This window comes from Bos grunniens, chromosome 14, assembly GCF_055505025.1.
Source record: "Bos grunniens cultivar Pamir isolate PY7600 chromosome 14, Bosgru_T2T1.0, whole genome shotgun sequence".
NCBI lineage: Eukaryota > Metazoa > Chordata > Mammalia > Artiodactyla > Bovidae > Bos > Bos grunniens.
The window spans coordinates 27,363,302-27,389,390 of record NC_141178.1 but is presented as its reverse complement, the minus strand read 5'-3'; the positions used below and the strand labels follow the sequence as shown (position 1 = coordinate 27,389,390).

The 26,089-nt window shown below is 40.2% G+C and overlaps 1 protein-coding gene across 4 annotated transcripts in view; it reads right to left on the bottom strand.

Annotated features, from left to right (window-relative positions):
* PKHD1L1 (PKHD1 like 1) overlaps window positions 1-26,089 on the bottom strand; it is a 177,573-nt gene that overhangs the window by 64,064 nt on the left and 87,420 nt on the right. For 3 of the 4 annotated variants that reach the window (XM_086335355.1, XM_086335356.1, XM_086335357.1), the window contains exons 41-52: window positions 24,824-24,998; window positions 23,397-23,553; window positions 22,849-23,005; window positions 21,552-21,631; window positions 20,905-21,034; window positions 19,337-19,466; window positions 13,768-14,009; window positions 11,835-11,971; window positions 8,303-9,332; window positions 6,398-6,589; window positions 2,453-2,604; window positions 70-229 (exon numbers count right to left, since the gene is read on the bottom strand). In XM_086335355.1, the coding sequence (XP_086191481.1) occupies window positions 70-229; window positions 2,453-2,604; window positions 6,398-6,589; window positions 8,303-9,332; window positions 11,835-11,971; window positions 13,768-14,009; window positions 19,337-19,466; window positions 20,905-21,034; window positions 21,552-21,631; window positions 22,849-23,005; window positions 23,397-23,553; window positions 24,824-24,998 (2,742 nt within the window). Of the gene's footprint in view, window positions 1-69; window positions 230-2,452; window positions 2,605-6,397; window positions 6,590-8,302; window positions 9,333-11,834; window positions 11,972-13,767; window positions 14,010-19,336; window positions 19,467-20,904; window positions 21,035-21,551; window positions 21,632-22,848; window positions 23,006-23,396; window positions 23,554-24,823; window positions 24,999-26,089 lie in introns of those variants that run through there. The other variant, XR_015140193.1, reaches the window with a different exon arrangement.

Sequence of the window (26,089 nt, the reverse complement as noted above, 5' to 3'; positions counted from 1 at the left end):
CATTGAGCCACTATTCTCCTCCTTTAGATGAAGCAATAAATAAATCACTTTGGCCTACTGAATACATACCCAGGTAGTACAGAGTACTAGTGTTTGCTTCAAGGTGCCAGTCTCCATTCTTGTTAGTATTCCAATTCAGCGGATTTGAAGAGCCATTCCTCATATCAATGATATTAAACATATCAGGATTTTGAGTGAAGTTATGAGATATGATTACATAGTCTTCTTCCTATTAAAGTTTATTTTAGATGTTAATATACTGGATAATATACACTCATTTTGATGACATGAATCACTTAACCCCCATATTAAAAGTTAAGTTTGGGTTTAGTTTGTTTTTCATTTTGCATTTATATTTTGTTTAACATTTTATCTGTGTATGGCAATAATGCTAAGTTTATCACCAAGGCAATGAAAATTTTTTTTCTTCTTTTATATGTATATATACGTATATATATGTATACGTTTATATGTACATACATATATGTACTGCTGCTGCTAAGTCGCTTCAGTCGTGTCCGACTCTGTGTGTCCCCATAGACGGCAGCCCACCAGGCTCCTCCGTCCCTGGGATTCTCCAGGCAAGAACACCGGAGTGGGTTGCCATTTCCTTCTCCAATGCATGAAAGTGAAAAGTGAAAAGGAAGTCGCTCTGTCATGTCTGACTCTTAGCGACCCCATGGACTACAGCTTACCAGGCTCCTCCGTCCATGGGATTTTCCAGGCAAGAGGACTGGAGTGGGGTGCCATTGCCTTCTCCGACATATATGTACACACATATACATATATGTATATATGTGTCAGTTCAGTTCAGTTCAGTTCAGTCGCTCAGTCGTGTCCGACTCTTTGCGACCTCATGAATCGCAGCACGCCAGGCCTCCCTGTCCATCACCAACTCCCAGAGTTCACTCAGACTCATGTCCATTGAGTCAGTGATGCCATCCAGCCATCTCATCCTCTGTCGTCCCCTTCTCCTCCTGCCCCCAATCCCTCCCAGCATCAGAGTCTTTTCCAATGAGTCAACTCTTCGCATGAGGTGGCCAAAGTACTGGAGTTTCAGCTTCAGTATCTGCTTTTGAATATGCTATCTAGGTTGGTCATAACTTTCCTTTCAAGGAGTAAGCGTCTTTTACTTTCATGGCTGAAGTCACCATCTGCAGTGATTTTGGAGCCCAGAAAAATAAAGTCTGACACTGTTTCCCCTGTTTCCCCATCTATTTCCCATGAAGTGATGGGACTGGATGCCATGATCTTCATTTTCTGAATGTTGAGCTGAAGCCAACTTTTTAACTCTCCACTTTCACTTTCATCAAAAGGCTTTTTAGTTCCTCTTCACTTTCTGCCATAAGGGTGGTGTCATCTGCATATCTGAGGTTATCGATATTTCTCCAGGCAATCTTGATTCCAGCTTGTGTTTCTTCCAGTCCAGCGTTTCTCATGATGTACTCTGCATATAAGTTAAATAAACAGGGTGACAATATACAGCCTTGACGTACTCCTTTTCCTATTTGGAACCAGTCTGTTGTTCCATGTCCAGTTCTAACTGTTGCTTCCTCACCTGCATACACATTTCTCAAGAGGCAGATCAGGTGGTCTGGTATTCCCATCTCTTTCAGAATTTTCCACAGTTTATTGTGATCCACACAGTGAAAGGCTTTGGCATAGTCAATAAAGCAGAAATAGATGTTTTTCTGGAACTCTCTTGCTTTTTCCATGATGCAGCGGATGTTGGCAATTTGATCTCTGGTTCCTCTGCCTTTTCTAAAACAAGCTTGAGCATCATATATATATATACCTAACACATACACACATACATACGCATACATTCAGAGAATATTTAATTTCTATAATATTTCAAAACATCTGAAACAATGCTAGGCTTTTTTTTTTGGTTGCCACATGTAGTATAAGCAGAAGAATGTGAACCGGGAGGAAGATACACAATTCAGGAAACTGGTGACCATTAGCAGTAGAGTGATGACTGGTATCAGAGTAAGCCATGCAGAGGACTTCCACTTCATCCAAAAATATTTATTTCTTTAAAAAAATCTGAAGTAAAGAGTCACAAAATGTTACAGAATGTTTGATTCAGATAGCTAGGTAGTGGGCATATGGGATTTGGGCCTGCTATTTTCTGTATCTGCTGTATTGCACAATACAAATAATAAAGCCCTTTACTGTTTTCCAAAACATCATAAGTACTCAATAAATGTTAGCTATTATCATGGATATAATAAGCTTAGTACTACAGAAATGTGGCAGAAAGATTGCTTACTTCTGAGTTTTGAAGAAGGATTTTTTTGGCTTGCTTCTGAGATTTAAGATGGGTCATGAAAAGTGTAAATATGTGAGGCAGGGACAGTCTGGGTCTCACAACTGGTGTGAGTGGGCTGCGTTAGAATAATATGCAGCATAAGTGATCAGAAGATGGATTGTGCAACTCTTTATTTACCTTAAATCCATAGAATGTTGACGTATACGATATGTTGGTTATGTGATCTACACCTTTAAAATACCAGTTAATGTGTTTTGCATTCGGAATCAGAGCCATCCAGCCAGACATATGAGTTAGCCGTTTCTTCTGAAAGGGAACAATGCTTGTGCCTATAGGACATAAACAAACAATAGTAATCTATCTCTAGAAAATTTCTTCTGTTATGAGTAAGTGCAAAGGTAAATATTAGTCTAGTCAATGGAAGCCTCTAAAGAGATCAGTATAGCATTTCATTACTTATGTTCTAAACGTCTTTGTTGACCTGAAGGCCCCAATACTTAATATCACACTTAACCGAAACATAAAATGTTTTCTCACTTGGAATTTTGAATTGATATGGAGCTTATATTCCCTGGGGAAAGATAAAATTGAAATATGATGACATAATGACTAAGACAAAGTGCTTAAATATATCAATACAATTTTTAAAATATCATTGATCTGAAATATTATTCCATTTCTATTCTTCTTCAAAATCCTTGATTTGCAGAGTATGTAAATATATGTCCTAAACATTATTAGATTCTCTCATACTTGCTGTGTTAATAATAATCAGCCTAATGAGTATGAATGGAAATCTTTGATTGATAGCTCTTAGGGTAGGCTACAAGCAGCCTCTAACACTGGCTGTAATACTCTAAATTTTGTTAATGACAAACCTGGAACCTGAACTACCTGTTAGGGGAAAAAGATTTAATCTGAATAAATGCCTGACAACTTCGGGTGAAGATATGAAAGTATCTCTCACAATATAAAGAAAAAAATCTGTGATTAATTAATCATATTTTTTCCTCTCCCTTCTTTCATCTTTGATTGAATTTTACATTAAATTTGCAACCTCTTCCCTTTCCAAATTAGGAGGAAGAAGTCAGAAGTGAGATTACAAAATAGACTGTCAAGCACACACAGCTATATTTAAAATGCATAATCAACAAGGTCCTACTGCACAGCACAGGGTACTCTGCTTATTGTTATGTGGCAGCCTGGGGGGAATCTGGAGGAGAATGGATACATGTATATGCATGACTGAGTCCCTTAGATGTCCACCTGAAATTATCACAACATTGTTAATTGGTTATATTCCAATATAAAGCAAAAAATTTAAAAAAAAAACAAGTAACAAAATCACACCAAAGTTAAAAAAACAAAAAATGAACAAAACAAAAATAAACTGTCATTCTTTTCCTTTGGGGATGTGTACATGCATGCTAAGTCACTTCAGCTGTGTCTGACTCTTTGCGACCACATAGATTGTAGCCCGCCAGACTGCCCTGTCCATGGGATTCTCCAGGCAAGAATACTAGAGTGGGTTGCCATGCCCTTCTCCAGGGGGTCTTCCCAACCCAGGGATAGAACCGGAGTCTTCTGCATTGCAGGCAAGTTCTTTATCATCTGAGCCACTAGGGAATAAAGCAAAATGAATTCCAATATTAAGGGTGAACATATTTTTAGGCTTATGAACTAGCATTAAGTTTTGAAGAGCCCATGACCAGAGGCACTAAAAACAGTTTAAAAAGATATGCAGTATATGAGAAGAACAATGATAATTTGGATTATTCAGCAAATATCCACTCCTCTCCTGTCCTTGAGGGCAGAATACACTCGTGTTCTGTTGATACTGGGTGACTACTTCGGCCCAGGAACTATTAGCAGAACTGACACTGCAAAGACTTAAAAAGTGCTTGCTGGGTGAAACACACCCTCTTGAGCCTCTGTCACTGCAATGCAAAGAGGCACCCCTAGGAGAACAGTGGGTAGCACACTAAGGTGACGTTTGGCATACATGGATAGAAAAAGTATATAGATCTTAGGGGCATGGATTTAACTCAAGTTACCCAAATGGACACTTGCTACTTCTCATCTATTTCCTAGATCCAAGCCAATTCACAGACTAAAAACACCTAACACCGAGTGAGAGAAACATAGCCATTTATGGGGCTACTGCCTACTAGGGAGAGCAAACTAACCAAATCTTCCAATAATTGTTAGTTTCTGGATCTGAACTGATATAAACCCTCGAAGACTAAATGCCACCACAGTCAACCAGCTGGAGTGGCAGCTTACAAAGGCCAGGCCATAGAATGAGTCTTTGCTCATCTCATGGCTGGTCCATTGAGGCCACTGGGTCATCTTATGGTAATTCCTCAGTTCCAAAAAGTATAGTGGGAATAGATATAGAACTCTGTTTGGAGAAAGAGCAGAAGTTGAAATGCTCACAAGAAATATCCTACCAAGAGGATCTGATAATATGGGGTGAAGTAACAAAACCCTAGCATGTCCTGATGGATTTGACATAGCTATAATTTTAGCAGCTATAGTATTACTGGTATAATCATGCTACATGTTTTCAAAATTCATTTGGCTTATATTGAGATACATAATTTTAGTTTCAAATTGCAAGTTTCTACCTTGTAAATATCATTAAACATGGAAATTTGGAAACACTATCATCAAGAAGCTGTATCATTTAGATTTATGCAGAAAATGTGGAAAACTATATTTGAGAATCATGTCTGGCAAATCTTTGATGCACCAATGCTTTTCCTATTTTCCAAAATCTGCAGTCTATCAGAACAGTGTATAGGAGACTGGATTAATTATAGATGTTTTAACTAATGCAGCTTCCAGCTGGCTAAGTGGTAAAGAATCCACCTGCCAATGCAGGAGATGAAAGTGATGTGGATTCAATCCCTGTGTTGGGAAGATCCCCTGGAGGAGGAAATGGCCACCCACTCTAGTATTCTTGCCTGGAAAACCCTGTGGACAGAGGAGCTTGGTGGGCTACAGTTCATGGGTCACAAAGAGTTGAACACAACTGAGCAACTGAGAACACACACATTTTAACCAATAATTCAAACAGATGATGGATGTGTGTATAAAGGGATGGAGGGAATGATATAGAGATAAGAGCTAGTCCAGTCAGGCCAGGTCAGACATGATGAAAATAGACATATTTAGTAACTGGAAGAGTTCCCAATGGAGGGAAGGAAAATCAGGTAGGAAGGACTGAGTGAACACTTCAGGAACCATACTTCCCCCTGTCACCCCCTTATCAAGATAACAAATTAAAAGCAATTCTAAACCCTCGAGGGGGGAAAATATAGAAAATAATGCCACAACAAAAAATCTGAGAGATGTGATGATCAGGATTCCTACCAATCTCCATTTAACTTGCTTGTCTGGCTGGTGCAAATGCCAGATGGATCATGAATAATGATGGTAAATTAATGCAATCTCATCAGGCAACAATGTCAAGCACATGTGGTGTTCCACATATAGTATCTTTACTCAAACGACTCAGTAAATCAACAGCCTCTGGCACCTGGGGTGCAGCCAGGGACCTAGCAGATGCACCCCCATCCTACATCAATCAGCAAAGATAATCAAAATAATTTGCTTTCAGGGGCAGAAACGATGTATTTTCACTGTCTTAATCCAAAAGCTATGCCAACTATCCTGCTCTCTGTCACAGTACTGGCTGTGGTTGCACGCTGCTTAGTCCCTCAGTTGTGTCTGACTCTCTGTGACCCCATGGACTGTAGTCTGCCAGGCTCCTCTGTCCATGGGATTCTCCAGGCAAGAATACTGGAGTATCCTCCAGGGGATCTTCCTGACCCAGGGATCAAACCCAGGCCTCCTGCATTACAGGCAGATTCTTTACTAGGGGAGCCCATGATATTAGGGTGCCTTAATCAGCAGAATGTCATGCTCGTCCACACATTTACTCAATAGTCCTCATAAGTCGTTTCGGGGTGTGTTATTAGTTTCCTGCCTGGCTTATGACTGATATCAATATTATTCTTTTTTCAGTGTTCTAAATAGTGAGTGACAACTCAGGAAGGTGATGATGAAAATTGAGGAAAACATTTAAATGAGTGGGTCACCTGATTACATTCCACTTACCAAAAGAGTCTGAGAGAACCACATCCTTTTCGAGCAGGGACACTGGAGACGGCTTGTTGAATGCTATCCGGTGGAAGCTGACCGAGGTGTCACAGACAGACCCGGGGAACCCTGTGCTCCACTCGGCTTCTTGAGTGCAGTGAGAAGGGTCCAGCAGAGGGCTGTGTGGAATGACGGTGTGTCCTTTGTGACCTAGGAGATGGACGCAACAGCACGTTTCACGTCAGAAAACTGAAAAGCCGAACTGTCCACAGCATATGCTTACTATGATCCAGAGTGCCACCAATACAATCTAGAAGTCTTGGTTCATTTTTTCTTTTTTTGTCATGGAGTAAGGGGCCCTCCTAAAAAGGCTTTACAATGGACTCTTTGCTCAGGGAGCTTATCATGAACATAGCAGAAATATGGGATCTGAAGAACCCATGAGAGACAAAGTAGGGGATGGGATGGGGAATAGGTGACTTGGTCAAGGACACAAGGAAGGATGTAAATCCAGGCTGTCTGACCATAAAGCCTGGGCTCTCAACCGAGAGTCTGTCAACAAACATTAAGAATCCATGCTGAGGGACATCCCTGGAGGTCCAGTGCCTAGGACTCCATGCTCCCAAAGCAGGGGCTGCAGGTTTGATCCCTGATCAGGGAACTAGATCACCAAATGCCACAACTAAGAGTTCATATGCCCCAACTAAATATTCTGCATGTTACAACTAAGACCTGGCACAGCCTAACACATAAATATTAAAAAAAAAAGAAGAATCTAAGCTGAATTAAGGAATAAAGGTCAATAAAGCTCTATATATTGGAATTATCCAAATGTTCTCCTTCTTAAAGCCACAATTAAAATAGGAAACAAATCAACAATTATAGGTGAGTATTCAGTCTCTTTGACTATTGAGATGAACCTTCTTTCCAAGGCTTTCAAAAACATTTGTTAGTATCTGTAGGTTTACTTGTCAGTTGTTCCTCTTTTATAAGGTATTATGCAGAATCATACATACATACACATCCTTCCTATCTTATTTAGCCAAATTGTTATTGTTGTTTAGTCGCTAAGTCATGTCCAACTCTTGCCACCCCATGGACTGTAGCCCTCCAGGCTCCTCTGTCCATGGGATTTCCCAGGCAAGAATACTGGAATGGGTTGCCATTTCCTTCTTCAGGGGGTCTTCCCAACTCAGGGATCGAACTTGTGTCTCCTGCACTGGTAGGCAGACTCTTTACCACTGAGGCACCAGGGAAGCCAAGTCGTTATCATTAAAATTTTATAAAAATGCTAAATTCTAGGAATCATATTTACAGAAAGATCTGAACTTCAGATGGTAGAAAAATTTAACCTACAAAGAATGTTGAATTTTGTACTAAAGTTCACATATTCTTTGAACCAATTCCAAATTCAGAATTTAGATTGGAAAGAAAAAGGCTAACAGTAGGCCTGGGACTTACTACTTCCCTCTAAGGTACTTGAACAGGATGTATCCAGTCTGTCCACATTGCTTATGTAAATAAACCTGGAATTTATACCTCTATGGGCCTGACTGGCTGGAGAATTTGGGTAGTCATGTAATTAACTGACATTACTGAATGACATTTTCAGACTGACATGGCTTTCTTTTGTGATTCCTAATTCCATAAATATTGTTTAAAATTCGCTATTAACTCAAAACCAAAGTTCGAATGCAGGAAAAAAAAGGACACACGTGGAGGCTGAATGTGATAGGTTGGCACTTCTCCAGAAAGGGATGTGTCATCTATGACTAGTGCTGACCTACATCTTTAGGTCATCAGGAAAGTTTGGTACCAGGTAAGATCTGTGATTCACCTGAATATGCTATGACAATTAAAGTCCGTGTTAAGTGAAAAATGTAGTTCCAAAATATTTTATCAGAAATGAAAACATCACCTTACCTGTAAGCGAACCATCAACATCAATCAGTACCACTTCATGTTCCCATCGAAAGCCAGCCTTGTTCGGCGTGTGAGAATACTGGACGCCAGCGAATTTTGCACTCCACCCTCCACATCTGTGGTTACAAACACCTGTGATGGACGTCACTCCCAAAGCTGCACATCCAGGACGGTCAAAGTTCATGAAGTGTACGGAAGAAACAGTCAATCCTTCACTAAACGGGAGAACCAGGCCTTTTGTCGTGCAAAATGCAGACCCCATCCCCAGTTCATCAAGATGACCAACTATTTTGGCATTTTTAATCATTGCTCCATTGGTTTCACCCCATCCTCCAACGTAAGGAGCCAGGATCCTCTTTGTTTCAATTCCAGCCTCGTAATTATTTACCATCACAAAGTTATGGAACTGAAGGGCACCTCCGTTGACCCATTCGGCTCCTTTTTGACAATTCCAAGTTGTCAGTGAATGAAATACTGCAGGCATTGGCACCGAAGAAGTACACGATCCTGTCTGCATGGGGAAATATTCTTCAAAGATCCACAATCCAAACCAACCTTGAGAATGAACAGTGTTGTTAAAGAATTCTCCAAGAGGGACTCTTTTTTGGCAAATGTTTCGGTCATAAGACGGCCCATCAGGGTGGTTGTTCATTCGGTACCAAAAGCCAAAGTGAGTGCCACCAGCAGCCGCGTTGTGTCGTATGGTGTTGTTTGGATTGGTTACCCAAAATGCGGCTGGAGTCACATCGTCATTCAGAAGACTAGTACTCTGATGTACAAATACTGCCAAGTTATATTGCAGGATATTGCCATGTTCAATGCCATCTTCTATAAAAAATGCTCCTCCCCTGATATCATATATAATATTCCTCTCGACCAGAAGGTGATGTGTGTTATGGATAGTAATAGCCCTGTTATAGGTCTGGTGAATTGCACAGCCTTTTACATAAGATTTAAACTGTAAATCTCCAAGAAGGTGCCAATGTATTGGATATCGTCCCAACCGGAATGCCTGACCAGCATGGAATATCTGTCAAGCCCAGAAATTACAGCTATTCAGTGATACACATAGAGTTTGCTGGCTCATACTTTCTTGTTTCAAAATAATATCCACTTTCACATTAATTATTATTAATGCATTGATCTCTCCCATATTATTCCTGTTTATCATTTTAAAATGTTCTTTGACCCCCAACCCACCTTGTTTTATTCAATATATGAATATAACAGCCCATGTGTGCTCATGCTTTTTATCGAATGAAAGAATGAACAAAAGTCATCTTCAACTCTTCCACTTTTCACCTGACTCTGATATGAAACTGTGGTGTTGAGCAACACACAGCCTCTTAAAATACTTCTTTTTCTCCTCCTCTTAATCCTTACTTAATTATAAGAAATATTTCTTGAATATTTATCAAGTGCCAGATATTGTGCTAAATGTCATATGCATGATCACACTCTTTACTACAATCTTAGGAAGTAGCCACTCATCAGAAGCTTCATTTTATAGATGAAGAAAGTGAAATGTTGAAATGCTGAGTATCTATTTCATAGTCACAAAGCTCCACCTAAACCCACTGGTCTGATTAGAGAGTTGGCGCTCTTACTAACCACTCTGCTATACTTTCAAAGGTCTACAATCCACCTGATGCAAAGGGCCAACTCATTGGAAAAAACCCTGATGCTGGGAAAGATGGGAGGCAAAAGGAGAAGTGGGCAGCAGAGGATCAAATAATTATACAGCATCACCAACTCAATGGACATGAATCTGAGCAAATTCCGGGAGATAGTGATGGACAGGAGAGCCTGGCATGCTGCAGTCCATGGAGTCGCAAAGAGTCAGACACGACTTAGTGACTGAACAACCAAAACGATCTAATAATCTAAGACAGAAGACACCTCTGTGTGTGTGTATGTGTGTGTATCTGTGTAATATAATCTTATGAGGTTTGGAAATAAAATGTTATGTCACCCATTTATTTTCATTCTTCATATAAAAATAAAAATTAACTATTACTAATATTTACTATACAGGTCAACCCTGGTAACGTGACTTAGTCCATATCCAGAAGTTACACATGTGTAATATAACCTAGGAGGAGGAGAATTTTACCAAATGTAGCCATTGACTTTGCCACCCTTACTACAGTTGGATGTTCCCAATTTAACGAATTTATGGATTTTACTATCCTTCCTTCCTTCGCATCCTCCTTCCTTTTATTGAATACTTGATAAAAACTGTGCTAAACCCAGATTATATAGACTAAAGATACAGAAGAGCTCCTAATATCTTGGGTATATTTATTCTTTTATTTATGTGTTTATTCAATTTATAGGCAATTAAGAATCTGGTTTGTGCCAAGCACTGCTCCAGCTACAGAGGAATCAGTAGAAAACTAGAAGGATTGCTTATGTTCTAGAAGAAGAGATTAAAAAATAAAACCAAAATATATCTGGAGTTATGAGTTAATAAAGAAAAATAGGAATTTGGCAGCTCTTTCAAATAAAGGTGGTGAGGCACGGCCTCTCTGAGGAGATACACTTGAGGAGAGATTTGACTGAAATGAGTGTGAACACAGAAGTACCTGGGAAAGAAGCACTGTAAGGAAGATGAAGAGCGTGTGCAAAGAACCGAGCTAGGAACGTGCCTGACGTGGTCACATACACAGGGAGGCCTATGTGGCCAGCACGGCGGGCGCCAAGGATGGTTCACCAAGACAGCAAGAGGCCAGAGTGGGTCAGATGATGTGGCTCCTCTGGGAAGAGCTTGGACATTTTGTTTTAAGTGTATTGTGAAGCTCCTGAAGAGTTTCGAACACAGTGTGGCAAGATCTGATTCGCACTTTAACGCCTGAACTTTGTCCACAAGTCTCTTCTCTACGTCTGTGTCTCCACTGCTCCCCTACAAACAAGTTCGTCAGGACCGTCTTTCTAGATTCCATACACGTGCGCTAATATATGTTATTTTCTCTTTCTGACTTACTTCACGCTGGATAATAGGCTCTAGGGAAATGGGAGGAGGGTTCAGGAGGGAGGGGACATATGTATACCTGTGGCTGATTCATGGGGACGTATGGCAGAAACCAACACAAGATTGCAAAGCAATTATTCGCCAATAAAATAAATTAAAAAATAAAAAAGCTGAACTTTGGCTGTGGTGTGGAGATTACGCTGCAAAAAAGGTGGAAGCAGGAAGACCAATTAGGAGAAAAGCATAGTAGTCCAGGTGAGAGGTGACAGTGGTTTGGGTTCGGAACCAGGTGGAGTGCTGGAAAAATAGTGGATTCAGGATACACTATTTTGGGATAGAACTTGTTAATGAATTTGACATGGGGTGGGTATAAGAAAAGCAGAGAAACAAAATTTTGGCATGATGACATACATGAATAACAATAGATGTATCGACACTGTTTATTTATCTGTCTCCTCTACCAAACATCATTATAAGCAGCATCTGGCAAAAAGCAGGTGCTCAATACATACTCATTGTATAGACAACTTTGGACAAACCGCTAATAATAGTGTCTCTTACCTCTACATATTCTATCCTTCCAGTTACCATGTTAGCACCAGCTATAGGAGCATGAAGCATAATGCAGCCTCCAAACTGGTCACGTCCTATTTCTTCTCCAAACTTTCCTTGGAGACATGTCTGTGTAGCAAATTCACCTTTAAAAATAATTTTTAAGATACAATAAAGGAAAACCATGTCAAAATCCTCTCATATAAAGACTGCTTTTCACACCTAGTTATATCTTTTTATTTACATATAATTTTAATCTTATCCTAGAACATAATTGCTTGCATTCATGTTATCTTTTCCTCTGCACAGTGAGGAAGGTAAGAGCCTTGTCTTGTTCACCTCTGCATTCCCTAAAGTACTTTGCTGTGCTGTGCTTAGTCTCTCACTTGTATCTTACTCTTTGTGACCCCATGGACTATAGCCTGCCAGGCTCTTCAGTCCATAGGGGAGTCTCCAGGCAAGAACACTGGAGTGGGTTGCCATACACTCTCCAGGGGATCTTCTCAAACCAGGGATTGAACCCAGGTCTCCCACATTGCAGGCAGATTCTTTACTGTCTGAGCTACCAGAGAAGCCCAAAAGTACTTACTTTAGTATCTTTCAAAGATACTAGATAGATGTTTGAATGGCTGAATGAATGCTGATAAAGGTATTTTGCTTTATTATCTCTGAATTTATTTTCTGCAACATTTGGGATTAACATAGTTGATACAATCTTACACTGGTACAAGATTAGAACATGCATTATCGCACTTAATTCTTACAACGATAGTAGGTTGGCAGAACAGGAAGTATATTTATATAAATAATCAGGATGAATCTAGGTTTATGATGGACACAGTGAGATGTTGCAGATGAACTGGAATCAGAATGCAGGTCACTTGACATTGAATCCATTGAGCTTTGTCTTATGCTTCCCACTGAAGAAAAGGCTATACCTAAGGTGTACCAGTTATTATTCAACTATTTATAGGATTGTAATGGCAGTGGGCTTCACTGGCAGCTCAGCGGTAAAAAATCTGCCTGCCAATGCAGGAGATGCAGGTTCAATCCCCTGGGGAAGGAAACGGCAACCCACTCCGGTATTCTTGCCTGGCGAATCCACGGACAGGAGACCCTAGCCGGCTGCAGTCCACAGGGTCTCAAAGACTTGGACACGACTTAGCAACTAACCAACAACAACAGTAGTAGTGATCACATAAAATATTTAAAGAGACTTAAATGCACTGTGCTTCCTAACTATACACATTTATATAGTTATACATAGTTTTATGTAAACATATATACACACATATGCATATGTATGTGTGTGTGTGTGTATACACACACATACATGTGTGCATGCTAAGTAGCTTCAGTTGTGTCTAACTCTTTGCAGAGCTATGGACTGTAGCCTGCCAGGCTCCTCTATCCATGGGATTCTCCAGGCAAGAATACTGGAGTAGGTTGCCATGTCCTCCTCCAGGGAATCTTCCCGACCCAGGGACGGAACCTCCATTTTCCACAGCTGCTGCACAGTAGGTGGATTCTTTATTGTGGTAGGTTAAGGATAGCCATAGAACCAGTCCCAACTACTGACACGTGAGTAGAAGAGCACATGTCCCTTTAGGACCAAAGTAACTAACTGCTGGTGCTTAACTTCCCGGCCTTCTGATCTCCTGTCTCAGAGACCATGGAAACCCATGTGGAGATGAAGCCTCCATCAACCCAGACATTGGAAAATTACAGTGATCAGAGCCCCCCTGTTGACTCATACTGGACACATGTAGCATAAATAAGAAATAAACCTTTACGATTTTAACTCGCTAAAATTTGGGGCTTATTTATTGCCTGTGCATAACCAAGTCTCTTAGTTCTGAACAGGAGCTGATTTTGCCCACAGGGAATATTTCTGCAATGTCTGGAAACATTAAAGTTGACACACTAAGGCTACTAAAGTTACCTGTGTCAAATCCATCAGGACACGCTGGGATTTTGTTATTCCACTCCACGTTGTTAGATCCTCTTATTAAAATATTTCTTGTAAGAATTCCAATTTCTGCTCTTGCTTCAAAAAGAGTTCCATCAGAGAGGGTGACAGTGATCCCCAAGTGTGTGTAATTCAGTGGATCAGTGAGTGTTATGTTCCTGCCATCAGCAGATACAGATGCAATGGTCCTTTTTTCATTTTCTCGTTGGCTGTGTCTGTAAAAATTTTAACCACAAGCTCTCAGAATTAATATAAAACACAGTATTGCTTTGGTATATTTGTTTTATTCTATTTTGAAAACTTCATCTGTAAAATAGGAAAAAAATGTTTATGTCATACAATATGCTGAAGAGGAATTTGAAGATGGTATTTTACTCTCTCTAAAGTATTCAAAAGAACAACTCCTTTACAACTTTGAGGATCACACACAGTGGCTCTCAACCAAGGATGATTTTATTCCCCTGGGGACATTTGGCGATGCCTGGACACATTTTTGGTTGTTATAACACAGCAAAGCAGGGGCTGTTGTATTGGTGTAGGTGGTGTTGGTGTTGGTATTGGTGGTACTAGTGGTGGTGTTGTTGTTGTTGTTGGTATTGGTATTGGTGGTGGTGGTGTTGGTGGAGGTGGTGTTGGTGGAGGTGGTGTTGGTGGTATTGGTATTGGTGGTGGTGGTGTTGGTAGAGGTGGTATTGGTGGTGGTGTTGGTGGAGGTGGTGTTGGTGGTGGTGGTGTTGGTGGAGGTGGTGTTGGTGGTATTGGTATTGGTGGTGGTGTTGGTGGAGGTGGTGTTGGTGGTATTGGTATTGGTGGTGGTGGTGTTTGTAGAGGTGGTGTTGGTGGTGGTGTTGGTGGAGGTGGTGTTGGTGGTGGTGTGTTGGTGGTGATATTGGTATTGATGGTGGTGGTGTTGGTGGAGGTGGGGTTGGTGGAGGTGGGGTTGGTGGAGGTGGTGTTGGTGGTATTGGTATTGGTGGTGGTGGTGTTTGTAGAGGTGGTGTTGGTGGTGGTGTTGGTGGAGGTGGTGTTGGTGGTGGTGTGTTGGTGGTGATATTGGTATTGATGGTGGTGGTGTTGGTGGAGGTGGGGTTGGTGGAGGTGGGGTTGGTGGAGGTGGTGTTGGTGGTATTGGTATTGGTGGTGGTGGTGTTGATGGTGGTGGTGGTGTTGGTGGTGGTGGTGGTGGTGGTGGTGTTGATGGTGGTGGTAGTGGTGTTGGTGGTGGTGGTGGTATTAGTATTGGTGTTGGTATTGGTGGTGGTGGTGGTGGTATTGTTGGTGTTGGTGGTGTTGGTACTGGTGGTGTTGGTAGTGGTGGTGGTGCTGTTGGTGGTGGTGGTGGTGGTATTGTTATTGGTGGTGGTGGTGTTGGTGGAGGTGGTGTTGGTGGGAGTGGTGTTGGTGGTGTTATTGGTATTGGTGTTGGTGTTGGTGGTGTTGGTGGTGGTGGTGGTGGTGTTGGTGTGGTGGTGTTGGTGGAGGTGGTGGTGGTGGGAGTGGTGTTGGTGTTGGTGTTGGTTGAGGTGGTGTTGGTGTTGGTGGTGATGGTGGTGGTGGTGTTGGTGTTAGTGGTGGTATTGGTATTGGTGGTGGTGGTGTTGGTAGAGGTGGTGTTGGTGGTGGTGGTGTTGGTGGAGGTGGTGGTGGTGGGAGTGGTGTTGGTGTTGGTTGAGGTGGTGTTGGTATTGGTGGTGATGGTGGTGGTGGTGTTGGTGTTAGTGGTGGTATTGGTATTGATGGTGGTGGTGTTGGTAGAGGTGGTGTTGGTGGTGGTGGTGTTGGTGGAGGTGGTGTTGTTGGTGGTGGTATTGTTATTGGTGGTGGTGGTGTTGGTGGAGGTGGTGTTGGTGGGAGTGGTGTTGGTGGTGTTGTTGGTATTGGTATTGGTGGTGTTGGTGGTGGTGGTGGTGGTGTTGGTGTTGCTACTAGTAGGCAATGGCTGAGGATGTTCCCAAACCTCCTGTGATAAACAAAGAATTAACCTGTCCAAAATGTCAATAGTGCTGAGGTTGGAAAAAACCTTACAGAGGGAGTCTACTGGAGGTTTCAGAGCACGGTAAAGAAATGACTGAGGTGGGTTCAGGAGGTCTTATTTCTACTCATTCCTTCAACACACCCCAAGTTCCAACAAAAGGACTGGCCAAATTGATAATATACACATTCATGTATGAATCCTTCCAACAAATGTTTATTGAGTGTCTAGGAGAAAATGGCAACCCACTCCAATATTCTTGCCTGCAAATTCCATAGACAGGAAATTCTATGAACAGAGGTAGGCGACAGTTCACAGGGTTGCAAAGAGTCAGACACTACATAGCCACTGAACAAGAACAAGCCTGTTTTCTAGACATAGAGTTAAATACTGGGAGGTGGGTACCAAGCAGAAGTGCCCTTAACTTCAGAGAGACAGTGTTTCTATGGCTGATTTTGTGTTTTATCTACTAAAGCATGTGACTGGTGCAATTGACAGAGGTGCCTTTAGGGGAGTTATCAATGTATCTTCCTGATACTGCTTTTTGATTCCTCTCTTCCTTGCAAATCTTTCTCCTCCTTTAACTACCAGGTCAAATAACAATGTTGCATCTTAAATAGATTGGAAGGCACCTGTCTCAACTTTCCCAGCCCTTCTAGATTCCCCATAAGTGCTGCCCGAGGCCCCATGAGCACTCACAGTTACCACACTGCAGACCTATCCCCCATTTACTTCTTTGTCCTCCCATACCTGTCTGCTCCTCTAGGTAAGGCAACCACTGAATCATTCTGTATGCTGAGTACCTGTCACAACTCAATCATAGATTTGACTGACTGAACAAATCAATGCAGAATAAATTCCTGAGGGAAGAAGGTAGAGGAACGGAACCCAAATAAGAAGATGATGGAATATTCCAGCATGAGGGACTGGAAGTCTAAATTCAACTGAAAGTAAGGAAAGCTGATGGAAGAGGCATTTCAAGGGCAGAACCCAAAGAACTTGGTGATGTGCAGGAAGTGAAGACAGCTGATATTCAGGTCACTAGGCAAATTTTTGTGAAGATGAAAATTAGATTGTAGGGCTTAAAGGGAAAAAAAATGGAGAGTGAAAATGAAATGGAAGAAATGGGCATGGTATTTAAGTGACTGAATAACTGAGAGAGAGAAAGGGAGGTGGCGAGGGGAGAGACAGAAAAGCTAGAAGAAACAGGAGACCAAAGCTGTTTTTTTTTCCAAAAGGGTAAGTGGATGGAAAGACATAATTCCCAAAGACCCAAGGAAGGAATTAGAGGGGGAGCGGGGAGGGGGAAGTGGAGATTAAGGATGTTTGAGATAGGGTGTATCAATAATATTATAAGATCCCTCAGGTGATTTGGACTAACCTCTCCCAATTCTCTTGGATTCAGATGATACAGAGATTATATTTTTAGAAAAGAAGTTCTCAAAAGGATTTTTATATGTTGCTGCTGCTGCTGTAGCAGCAGTCGTGTCCGACTCTGTGTGACCCCATAGTCGGCAGCCCGTCAGGCTCCCCCATCCCTGGGATTCTCCAGGCAAGAACACTGGAGTGGGTTGCCATTTCCTTCTCCAGTGCATGAAAATGAAAAGTGAAGGGGAAGTCGCTCAGTCATGTCTGACTCTTAGCGACCCCATGGACTGCAGCCTACCAGGCTCCTCTGTCCATGGGATTTTCCAGGCAAGAGTACTGGAGTGGGGTGCCATTTTATATGTTAGGTACACCTAAATGCACCTTTCCTTCCTTTGTAATAATATCCAACATTTATATAGCACTAACTTTGAGCCAAGTTCCACTCTGTTTTACACATACTAACTCATTTAATCCTTACACTAATTCTGCGATACACACTAACAGCATTCCAATTTTAGTGAAGCACAGAGAGGGGCATTGCTGGGGGTTGGACCTAGGTCGACTGACTTTAGAAGTAGTATTCTTAACCACCTGCTTTGCAAACTCTCAAATAGGATTTACAAATGAAATAGTGAACAACTAATTAGATTTGGTGGGAAATTCCTAAATTCTTGTTTAAAACATTAAAACTTTGGTTTGTTGTTCAGTCACTCAGTCGTGTCTGACTCTTTGTGACCCCCTAAATTCTAAACTTAATTTTCTTTCACCCAGAAAAGCTATGAGGACTTCCTATTCTATAAGCAAGCCCTGTCATTTTGCTGCTTTTTAATTTTGTCATTATATCATCCCAAGGGCAGAGGAAAAAAAAAGAGGGTGCTTATAAAGCTAAGTGTGTATTTAACTCTTCCTAACATCTGCAAGTCTATTTTTAACTTGGAAAGGGACAAATTCAAAATGCCATCTTGAATTTTAATTCTAAATTGAGTCACGACCTTAATACAACTTAGCTGTTTCTTGTCGTAAATTACTATTTGTTCCCTGATCCACATAACTATATCCAATTTTGCTATTACATAATTTGAACAATAAAGCAAAAATAAAGCTCCTCTTGCTTTATCTCCCCACCAGTATTCCTGATGTAGCTATATTAGTTTTGTTCCTTGTATTTCTTATTTGCTAAAATATATAATTAAACATTAATTAAGGGTCATAAGCAGTTTCATGATAAAATGTCAGACATCAAAGGTCATGTTAATCATTACTTACACTATAATTTTATCTCTATCATTCAATCATTACTAACAATTTTGCTCCATGGGAACCACTGCCAAGACTGTAAGATTAAAAAGACTTAACTAGCTGCTTTCAACTGTGCTCGTTGGTGACCCCAAACAAAGAAGCTCATTTACATTTTTGCATGCATTGATGTACTCAGCTACAGCTCTCACTCAGAGGTTTTCTTTTTTTTTATTGGAGTGTAATTGCTTTCAATGTTGTGTTAATTTCTGCTGTACAATGTGAGTCAGCCGTAAGTATACACATATCCCCTTCTTCTTGCCTCTCTCTCCCACCCCAACCCCCATCCCATGCCTCTTGGTCATCACAGAGCACTGAGGTGAGCCCCCTGTGCTGTACAGCAGCTTCCCATAGCCCATCTATTCCACACGTGGTCGTGTATATATGTCAATGCTACTCTCCCAATTCGTTACACCCTCCCTTTCCCCACTCTGTCCACATGTCCATTTCCCACATCTACATCTCTATTCCTTCCCTGCAAAAAGAAATCATCTGTACCATCTTTCTAGATTCCACATTCATACATTAATATATGGTATTTGTTTTTCTCTTTCTGACTTACTGCACTCTGTGGGACATCACTCAGAGGTTTTCAAATAACTTTTAATAGCAGAATGCTCTTGTCAAATGAAATCTTATGTGGGAACTGCACCATGAAAAACGACTAAAATCTTTTATTAGTATATATTTATACTTTTTCTTATAGTAAATTCAGTCAATAAAAACTCATGCAGGGGATCAACTCAATGTTAATATCTGGCAAATAAATATTTGGCTGTCCAGGCTTCTTTACTTGAGGTTTCAAATTTAAATTAAATGGCTGTGGACCTCCTGAATCTTACCTTTTTTACACAGTTACACATTTCTATCCTAAATCAAAATTATCAGACCTAGAAGATATCATACCTGTGTCCTGTGCTTGCAATTACAATCTTATCTCCTGGTTTCCATGTTACTGCTTCTTGTAAAATCAAAGTCCGTTCCCCTGCCTTTGCAGTATGAGCCAAACGAGTCCAGATTACAGGAACAGGCAGGCCTGGAGCCAACATACAAACCAACTGAGAGTTTCCTCAGGTATGTCTTCTGGAATACTAAGAGTTTTATGCATTTTAATCTCCTGGATTGAATAACTTTTGAGAAGATTCATTTTAACTTACCATCTTATACCTTTCTCAAAAAAAAAAACAAAAAACATTTAGAGTGCTTGCTTTATAAAAGTAACAGTCACATTTGTAATAACATGTATGGGTCTGCACATTTTGTAAAAGTCCTTCTGCAATGATATATTTTATTGATGACAATCTCCTTTATATAAACTCAGTATCAATGGCATCATTTTGCTGTTTAGTCCCTCAGTTATGTCCGACTCTCTGCGACCCCATGGACTGTAGCCCACCAGGCTCCTCTGTCCATGGGATTTCCCAGGCAAGAACACTAGAGCGGGTAGCCATTTCCTTCTCCAGAATGGTATGATACTCTTGATAAAATGGCCAGAGGCATACATTGATAAAATGACCAGGGACATACATTGATAACATGGGCAGAGGCCTATTACCTTGTCTTTGTTGATAGGAGTTGCTTAAATTGATAATCTGGAAACAAATGAAATGTGTAAATTTCTGAAAATTTCATTAGTGTAGATATTTAGCCCAATGCAGGACATATATGGTCATAATTGGGTATTGTGTTTCTATATTATAAACTTATAAAAGAAGTAGATTATTACAATAGAGAGGGCTTCCCAGGTGGCACTAGTGGTAAAGAACGCACCTGCCAATGCAGGAGACATAAGAGATGTGGGTTCAATTCCTGGGTTGGGAAGATCCCCTGGAAGAAGGCATGGCAACCCACTCCAGTATTCTTGCCTGGAGAATCCCATGGACAGAGGAGCCCAGTGGGCTACAGTCTATAGGATCACACAGAGTCAGACACGACTGGAGTGACTTAGCACACATGCACATTACAATAGAGAAGACTTCATATAAAAAGGTTCACACCATACTTCCTTTAAACAATGCTACCCTGACACCACAAACAGGATTACAATAATTTTTCTTTGCTGATAATTTTCCAGAATATAGTTACAGAAAAATGCAACTATAAATGTATAGTTGTATGTTAGGAAGAGCCCATTTTAAAATACAAATGTAAGACGTGACAATTTTTGCTTCCAGACTTAATGCTTTTCTATTCAGATAGGATGAATAAAGAAAACAATCAATATGGACAGTCTCAAGCGCTAAATTAGGCAAACAATGTGACGGAAGGGCTTTCCAGGAGTGACCCTGGTTGTGTGTCTTGGTAGTCTGTAGGGGCTGACCTGGCCTGTGTGAAGGAGGGAAGAGATAAAGGGGGGTAAAGAGAGAATCCATAAAGACAGGAGAAGCTTGGCAAGGCTGCATTTAGAGAGTTATCAGGAGGATTATCTCTGGCTTCTTGGCTAGTCTCTCCTGGACCAATTCCCTGAGCCATACCATGCAGATCCAGGATTCCTTCCCTCACAGCCAGCGTTTTGGCACCATATACTGGGAGTTCAGGAGACCTCAGGTGCCCGTGCAAGGTAATGACCGCCCTGTGTTGAAATGGGGCTGCTTCTGTCCCAATCTGCAAGGGATTTCACGAGCATCACTCAAAAAGCTGAAACTCATTAGCCACGATTGTAATCACCCAAAAACAAATTCCTTCCTTCTCTCCCCTCTTTTGAGAATGGATTACTCCATTCTCAATATGGAGAGAGAAAGATAAACCTTACATTTTCCTCCATAAGATAAACCTTACATTTTCCTCCATAAGATAAACCTTACATTTTCTAGTCAGTCAAATACACTGTGTCAGGCCTTTGGAAAGGATACTGATTGACTTTGGCCACATATAGCTCAGAGGTAATTTTTTTTTTTGCACTATTTAAATTTCTGCTCTCTGCAAGTATGCTTTATCTTCGCATTAAAAGCACAAAAATATTCTGGGATCCAGGAAAAAAGACTTTATGCTAAGAACTGAGATCTACAAAAAAGTAAATTGGTGATAGTATAGCATAATTAACTGTCCACTTTACACATGATATTTTAAAAAGAAATGGAGAGAGGTTATCAATAAACACAGTTCAAATTATCTCATATACCTGCAGAATGCCTCCATCTGTAATTAGAATATTTTCTGCCTGGAGTTCAATGTCAGCTTCATGAAATATTAGAGTTCCACCTAAAAACCATATAATTTTGAAATATATTACAAGGAAAATTCATATTAAAGCTATTTATTAAATTATACATTAAAAATTTGATTTTTTATTCCTATCTGCTATCACTATGCATGTCACTTCACTTCAGTTCTTTGGCAATATTAAGTAAAATCAAACCCCAAGCCAGATTATTTTCCCTTGATCATTTGTTATTTTAAATGCTACTAAATAGTGCAGCTACAGTTTCTAGTTCTACAAACACAGGACCTCAAATTTAAATTAAGAACAAAAAATTGAAAGAAAAGAAAAATACTTTTTACAGAAAGTATTGTAATGTCAACATTAGCATTGAACTTTTATCCACTAATTTTCACCAGCAATAGCTATAGCCTATGATTAGCATAATTAAAGAATGTGCTGGGATACATTTTTTTAAGAGACTGATGTAGTTTTGTGGACAGTAAAACTTCACTTGTTCAAATGTTCAATAATTATTAACTTCAAAGAAGTGAAATGCTGCTATTATATCAGGATTTGAAACAAAAACAAAAAGCAAAGGTCTTTGATTAGCTAAGACCATTATGGCAAAGCTTTATATATTAAAGCTCCAAGTGTTTTATTCTTGCCAATTATTCTCTCTTTTACACATAGTTGTACCAGTTCTGGTTATTTAATTTTCTGTATTAAAAATAGAATATTAAGAAGCAGAGAGAACTTTGGGTAACAGTTGAAAGCAGGTTCACAGGCAAAGGTTAAACCCCAATCTGACATCCAAGAGGAGCAAGAGGGGGTCATTTAGTATAGAATTTAACACATCTCCGTGGTTTTTACAATCCCCAGGACCCACTATACTAGTTTTTCTAAATAGGAAATACTATTTTACTGTTTAATTCACTCCATGTGGATTCACTTACACATATACACACACAAACACACACAGTTATTGAAACAAAAGTTTAAGAAATATTTAACTTAAAAAAAACACGCTTACCCATATGAATGTGGTACACTCTGATATTTTCTATTCTATTTTATTAAAAACATTCTGGTGGCAACACAGTAAATAATTTTATAACCACAAATGGATAATAACACTCAATTTAATAAATTTAGCACTACACTCTGAATTTGAAACATGATATAACTGTGGATGTTCATAATCATGAATCTTGATTAAATTAATCTCACAGAACCATTTCATAGGCAGAGTCTTAGAAACAGATTTTCAGAAATTTACCTTGAATAAGCAACATTTTCAGGATAGGGGTATTTTGATCCAGCAAAATTGTCTGTCCTTTTGTAATAACAACTAGGGAGCCTTCCTCTGGGGGAGATTTTCCTCCCCATGAGGAGTTGGAGGACCAAGTGTCCACATACAGGAAGTCAGCATTAGCCTGTAACATAACACAAGAGACTTTAAAAATTTAATTTAGAGATTTCATCATTTAATTTCTCAAAATGAAGAAATCTGACAACAAACATCTTCATTAACAATAAAGTATAACCTACTTTAAATACATTAGAGCTGCCAGTTGATTCATTTCACAATAATAAAAAACTTAAAAAATCTATTACCAATTACCTGCAACCCAGAATAATCAGAAGTCTGAAATTATAAACATTTTAGTAATAAGTAAAAAAAAACCTACTTTAAATTTTTTATAGTCACATCTCAGTTATTTTTTGGAGAAATTAACAAAGTAAAAAGTCCATTACTAGTGACTTCACTTCCCATAAGGGTAGTTTTTCTACTGCCGAGACTACTCTATGCCACAGCACTGTTACCCGTTTGGCCAGGCCGGTGCTTCTGATGCTGACATGGACTGGAGCCCACCCTGAAGGAGAGTGGGCATTTGTCATGCAGATGACACAGGTCTCGTTGGAATACTCAACATCACACGTGGCTTCAGCTACGGTAACGAGAACATCCTCTACATTTTCACTGTAAAGTAAAAAGGAGGAAAACAAAACGTTGATGTTTTTCTCAAATTTCTAGGTCACACTGACCACCCTATTATTTGTATTATTGTAAAAATAATGATCTTACCCCATGAGCTATCAAAGTGCAGACTGACACTTTTTTGAGCAGTAAAACTTTAAAATATTTGTTGACAAAAAGTAAACAAAGAGATTAAGAGGTTGGGAAATAAAACTATATAAACTAGCAAGTTCTGCAGCACTGGAGAAAAAAATGCTTCGGTTCAAACTACTGAGAGATTCTACATTCTTCTCCAAAATGGCACTTCAATAAGAGACTTTATTGTGATCATTTTGTCTAGCTGACATTTTTGCCATATTCATAGACTTTGGGACTTAACCACTGTGTAAAAATCCAAGTCCAATGTAGTTATAAGTATGTGAGGAATTAGCTTTGCCTGCTATGATTTCAATGATCTGGGGTTTGAAGTCAGCCTTAACTACTTGAAGGATGATGGTAGTGCAGTACATCAGTTTGAGCCAAAATAATGAACATGTTTAGGAAGAAGGAATCTAAATAGTTACAATGAAATGGATCTGGTGCTTGAAGAGATGTTTCATTCAACCAATGAAGCAGATGATGGTTGGAAATGAGATTTGGCGGAAAGCATAACAGGAAAGTGATTTATACTTGTGATGTTACTAGGATATGGGGAAAATCAGTATCTTCTTTAATTTTAGTTTTCTAACTATAAAATGGGATTTAAAAATATCTAACAAGGTAAGCCAGGAAGATTCTATGGAGTAGAAAGGTTTGTGACACAGAGTGTGCAGTCAGTAAACAGTAGTGTGGCTTTTCAGCAGATGGGCACACATTTTAAGTGCTCAGTTGCTCAGTTGTGTCTGACTCTTTGCGATCCCATGGACTGTAGTCCGCCAGGCTGGAGTTTCCATTTCCTCCTCATTCCAACCCAGGGATCAAACCCATGTCTCTTGCAGCTCCTGCAGTGGCAGGTGGATTCTTTACTGCTGCGCCACCTGGGAAACCCAGGTACACAATGTTGTTATTTAGGCACGAAATCGTGTCTGACTATTTTGCAACTCCATGGACTGTGGCCTCCAGGCTCCTCTGTCCATGGGATTTCAGGGAAGAATACTGCAGTGGGTTGCCGTTTCCTTCTCTGGGTACACATTATTTGACTATATTTAAACACTGTCCTGGCACATGAGAAAGCAGGTGTAATGGCTTGAGTCTGGAAAGACGCACTCCTGTACGTGTAATGTGAAGACAGTACCTGAAGCCTGATCCCAAGACTGTAAGTCTGGTGCCCCCTGCTGTACTGCCTCTCTTGGGAGCTATTTCCGTGATGAACGGCGTCATTGACATGTTGTATGTAAAAGGAGCCGTGGACTGAGAGGAATCATTCCCGTTGACCACACTCACTTCACAGGCTTGCTCGGGTCCCCTCCCTGTGATAGGAGGACATCAAACTGAGTTCAGTTCTGCCATCAGGCCCTTACTCATGTCCAAAACCCCCAAATATTTTCAATAACACCTTCCTTACCCAAAGTCACTTTCACTGGCTATATGTGAGTTAATAAGAATGTCTAGCATTAGTCAAAAACCTCACAAAATAAATGCACGTTCTCACCAGAGGGAAAACCCTTAGGTCCTTCCTCAGAGCCTCTTACTATAGATGATTCTACAAACCTGCCTGTTCAGTTTTCCAGTCTTAGAGGATTCAACACTGCAAATTAGAGAGGCAGGAACAAAGAACCACTCACAGCAGGTGCGCTGACAATGGCAAGGAGTGGCAGTTAAAAGCAAGGTGAGAGACAGAAAAACTACAGACATGCAATCCAAAAATGTTGAAAAAAGAAGCAGAGCTCATGTTAAGGCAAACAAATCTTGACAGGTCTTGATAGCATTGCTGCATTAAAAAAAAAAAAACAATCAGAATACCAACTCTGATGTTAAAATGATAAACAAGCCCAGTCACAAAATGTTACATTTTCCTAAATATTCTTTAAGAAATAAGAAGAAGCAAAAATGTTTAGAAAAGCTTCATCAAATTTTGTTAATGCTTTAAAAAATGTTTATATATAAACCATATCCCTTATTCATCTATATTATTCTCTTTGGTTCTTCTTAAATTTTGCTAGATAATTAAAGTTTATTGTGTACTTAAGATACCCGATATTTAAACTCCACAATAACCCATCGAATTAGGGTTAATATTATCTCCTTTCAATAGCTGGACAAATTGAAGCAGAAAGGAGTTGAGTCACTTAGCTGAGATGACAATGGTAGAATGAATTCAGGGGCTCCTTAAAGGGCGGGCTTTTAACCATTAAATAAACTAAGTAAGAGTGGACTTCCCTGGTGGTCCACTGGTTAATAATCCACTTGTCAATGCAGGAGACATGGGTTGGGGCCCTGGTCTGGGAAGACTCCACGCGCTGCAGGAAAACTAAACCCATGGACCACAGCTACTGAGCCCGTGTGCTCCTACAGCCTGTGCTCACAGCAAGAGAAGCCACCGCAATGAGAAGCCTGCACG